The 4,505-nt window shown below is 32.0% G+C and overlaps 1 protein-coding gene across 1 annotated transcript; it reads right to left on the bottom strand.

Moving 5' to 3' along the window:
• Window positions 1-217: 217 nt before the first annotated feature.
• Window positions 218-1,966, bottom strand: Phum_PHUM017920 (mariner transposase, putative; the record flags this gene model as incomplete). The annotated part of the gene is made up of 3 exons (XM_002422777.1): window positions 218-751; window positions 886-1,149; window positions 1,958-1,966. The coding sequence occupies 3 exons, from the start codon at window positions 1,964-1,966 to the stop codon at window positions 218-220; spliced, it is 807 nt and encodes a 268-aa protein (XP_002422822.1).
• Window positions 1,967-4,505: the final 2,539 nt, after the last annotated feature.

The following is a 4,505-nucleotide window of genomic DNA, read 5'->3' as shown; positions in this document are numbered from 1 at the left end:
AAAAAAAGATTGAAACGAACGAGAAAAGAAAAAAAAATCCGTCTGGACCGAATGAATTTTTTCGTGTCGGAATCGTTTTTTTTTTTTTTTTTACCGCTTTAGTGACACGTAACGTGTAAGTAGATAACGGTATAGACATTCGTACGACGATGAGAGTTATTGGGTTGGCAAAAAGGTATTTACGAATTTTTTAAGAAAACAAAAAACGATCTATTAATTATGCAAAATTATTTTTATGTATTATATTATGTCCATTATTATTGGTGACCTTTTGACATTTTTTGGGTAGTATCATTTTCCTTTTTTCATAAAACTCTTTAGTTTTAGGAGCAAAAAACTGCTCCAATGCAGTTTTGACCTCATTGTCGTTTTGGAATTTTTCTCCGTTTAAAAAATTTTTTAGGAATCGGAAAAAATGATAATTATTTGGAGCTAGTTTGGGACTATATGGAGGGTGCAGCAAAACATTCCAGCCTAGCTCCAGTAGTTTTTGTCCAGTGGCTAAAGATGGGGAGGGCCTGGCATTATCGTGGTGAAAGACAATTTCTTTGCTATTGGCTAGCTCCGATCGTTTTTCTTGGATGGTATCATTTAAATTTGTCAATTGTCGAATGTAAACCTCTGAATTTATGATCTGATTTCGTGGCAGCAGCTCAAAGTAGACTATGCCTTTGTAATCCCACCAAAATGATAACAATACCTTTTTTTGGTGAATGTCATTCAAAGAAGTTGTTGGTGCCTCTTTCCTTGCCTAGACCAGGATCTTTTTCTCAAAAAGTCATCATAGACAACCCACTTTTCATCTCCGGTGACCATTCTTTCAAAAAAGGGCCATTCGCATTGCGTTTAAGAAGCATATCGCAAAAACCAAGTCGCCTCGTTAACTAACGTTCCCCAAAGTAACGCATAAAGCTTTTTTTGGCACCCAAGACGCCGCAGACAGTTTTTGACGCACGTATGTGACACATCTAGCTTCTTTACAATGTCCTTCGTCGAACTATGCCGATCATAATCAATGAGGGCCTTTATTTGCTCATCGTTAACCTCCAATGGACGCCCGGAGCGCTCCTCATTTTTTAAAGGAAAATCTCCAGAACGGAATTTCGCAAACCAGTTTTGACACTGCCGTTCTATTAAGGTTTCATCCCCCTACACAGCTCACAACATTTTATTGGCCTGGGAAGCATTAACACCCTTTCAGAAATAAAAAAGTAAAATGTGGAGGAAATGCTCGCTTTGGCTCCCCATGTTTAAATGTCTTTTGCTCGCGTACTATTTATGAGTTCAATGAAATTTTGGTACCGAATGTTACAGAAGGAACCAAGTAATAACATACCAAAAGTTCATGTTTGTACAAAAACGTAAACGTACTCAAAAAAATAAACAAACTATCTGTTGGTAAAATCCGCAGTTACTTATTGGCCAACCCAATAAAAACGAAACGAAATGAAAAAAGGAAGAAGAAGGAAGGAAAAGAATAATAAAATGAATGAACAAAAAAAAAAAGGAAAATTCTTCGGCATCAAGTGTCAGCACTAAAACAATTATTATTATTATTATTTAAAGGAAATGACGTTAAGAGAATTTTTCTATCTCTCTCTCCCTCTCTCTCTCTCTCATTTCTCGCGACAAAAACGATCGTTTTACGACCTTCAATTTTAACCATTCATTCGATTTATTTTCTCTCCTTATAAAAAAATTTTTTTTTTTAAACATTAAAAACTCTACAAATAATTTTTATTATCATTATCATTATCATCATTATCATCATCATCCCCTCTTCACATTATATAAAATCAACAATTAACAAAATCAGTTATTTTTATGATTTAAAAAAAAAATAAATAAATAAATAACGGGTTCATTTCGTGTTATTGTTATAATTTCAAAACCGAGTCGTAAACAGTAGCAATATTAATAATAATAATAATAAAAGAATTTACACAAATTGTCCCACCTTGGCCATAAAAAATAAGGGAAAATCGGGAGAGGGTAGAAAAAGTTTTAAAAAAAAAAACACGAGGGGTAAAAATTAATAAGGCGAAAAGTTCGATTGCCTCGAAAAAAAAAAAAAAAATTTTTTTTTTTTTTCTTAACGACAGCAAAAAATTTTTTTAAACAAAAAAAAAAAAAAAAAAGGGGTGAAAGTCAAATAAAAAAAAAATTAAATTAATAAAAAAAAAAAAAATTTTTTAAGATTCGTTTTAAGGGTGAATTTTTTTTTACGACGATCGCATCGCACCCCCGCACTCCCACATAAAAGTAACCGAGGGTTGGAAGGGGGAATGGGATGAGGGAAAAACGAACGTGTCGTAAGATTAAGTAAAAAAAAAAAAAACGCGAGAGATTGTTTACGTGTGTGTACGATGATATTAGAAGTTTTTTAGGTTTTATCTAATTCCACGACGGATATGAAAATTTTTTTTTATCGGAGCCAAATCAATTTTTTTAATTTTTAAATAAATTTCTGGCAAAAAAAAACCGCACACGTCATAAAAATCTTACAAAAAAAAAAAAAAAAATTTAATTTACAATTTTTTAATGGCAAAGTTTTAACATCTGACAAATCCGCTCAGTTGTATTAAAAAAAAAAAAAAAAAAAATGGCGGGGGAGTTCGACGGAACAAAAGACGCCGAGAATTCGTTAAAAAAAAAAAAAAAAAAAAAATTTCAAATGAATTTTTTTAAAAAAAAAGGAACAACGAACGAACAACGTAGGGAACCAGACAGAATTTTTTTTTTTTTTAGACGTGGCGCCAATTTTCCCCGAGGAAAACAATTAGGAAAATTTCAATTGGTTTCCATGTACACACACACACGTTCGCACACACACCGGAATAAAAATAAATATTTTTTTTTTTTTTTTTTAAACAATAAAAATTGCCAACTTTATAAAAAAAAAAAAAATCCTCTCCCTACCTCCCCTCACCACATCCCCATCCTATTTTCCCGACAGGTAAATTTTTTACCCGAAAAAAAAATTAATATAAAAAAAAAAAAATGGCGATGAATTTTTTTCATTTTTTTCCTATCTCTATTTCTATATCATGTTTGTTTATATTATTGTTTGTTTTTGTTTGTAGTTGTTTGTTGTTGTTGTTGCGGTTTCTCCTTAAGTTAATCGTCCCACATTGAGGTCTGGATCAATCATAAAGATTTTAATTAGCTTTCATGCAGTCATTAGTTAAGCGATAACAGCAGTTCTAATGACCGCATTTTATTTGGCGTCTGCTTTTGTTCTTATCCCCTCCCTCCTCCCTCCCCTCATCCTTCTCATCCTACCCACTTCTCTCCTCCCCTTCTCGTCCCCCCGCGTTTAAATTCAATTACATCACATTCAAATAAAAAGACTCCCGCGCGTTATTTACTTTTTTTTTCTCTCTCTCTCTTTTGCGTGTGAATGCGTGGGACTTAAAAATTTTTTTTTTTTTTTTTATTAAACGTGTATTTAGAAAACGTATTTTTAGATAATTTTTTTTTTTTATTAAAAAGTCTCTCTTTCTCTCTCTCGATAAGTCACGACTATAAAAAACTCTCTCTCTTTTTTTTTTTTTTTTGTTTTTTCTTCTTCTCGAAAGTAAAAAAGGTTTTCTAGATTTTTTTTTTTTTCAAAATTAAAAAGCATTAAAGCTGAAAGCCGTGGAAGAAGAATAAAAAAAAAAGACAGCAATTCGAAAAAAAAAAAAAACTATTAGGATGGTTAACGATCCCTGTATGTCAGGGTAAGGAAAAAAAGAGAAACAGCAGGATGACTAAAAATATATGGAAGGAAATACGTATGCTAAGAAGAGTAGAAAAAAAAAAATGAGGAAAAAATTTCCATTCACCTCAAATGAGGGATGAAAGAAAAAGAGAGAGAGAGAAAGAGTGGGTGGGGGTAGAGTAAAAAAAATAAGAAAAAACGAAGAAAGTAAGAGAAAGAGAGAGAAATAGAAAAAGTTAAATAAATAAATAAAACGGATAAAAAAAATTTACGAGAGAGAAAGAGAGAGAGTAAAAGAGAGTTAAAGAGAGAGAGAGAGAGTGCGTGTAAAAGGAAAAGAAAAAAAAGGAAAGTGAATTTCACCTTCCATCACAACCTGGTTGATGGATTACCCAATCGATTAAAGGTGATGGCTTAAATCCAACAGTGATATGTCTTCCCTCGGGTAAACTTTCACCAAACATTCTTTGAATCCTGTTTTTTTTTTTTATTTTCATTAGAATTACCGCGTAATACTTTCTCTCTCTCTCCCCCCCCTTGGGCCCCCTTCTCCTCGCACGCGCTCTTGCGTGTGTTTTTATTACTAATCTACAAAGAAACGTGTGTCAAAAAAAACCTTTACTTTTACTTTTTTTTTCATTTCGACATTTAATAATTTTTGGATAAAAGAGGTTGACGCATGACGACGTCGACGACGACGACGAGAATAATAATAATAATAATAATAATAATAATAAAAGTAAATTTATAAATAAGTATTGTAAAATAAAAGTTAAAAGTAAAATAAATAAAAATGATTAAA

This window comes from Pediculus humanus, genomic scaffold (genome assembly GCF_000006295.1).
Source record: "Pediculus humanus corporis 1103172107372 genomic scaffold, whole genome shotgun sequence".
Lineage (NCBI taxonomy): Eukaryota > Metazoa > Arthropoda > Insecta > Psocodea > Pediculidae > Pediculus > Pediculus humanus.
This window is presented reverse-complemented; position numbering and strand designations above follow the sequence as displayed.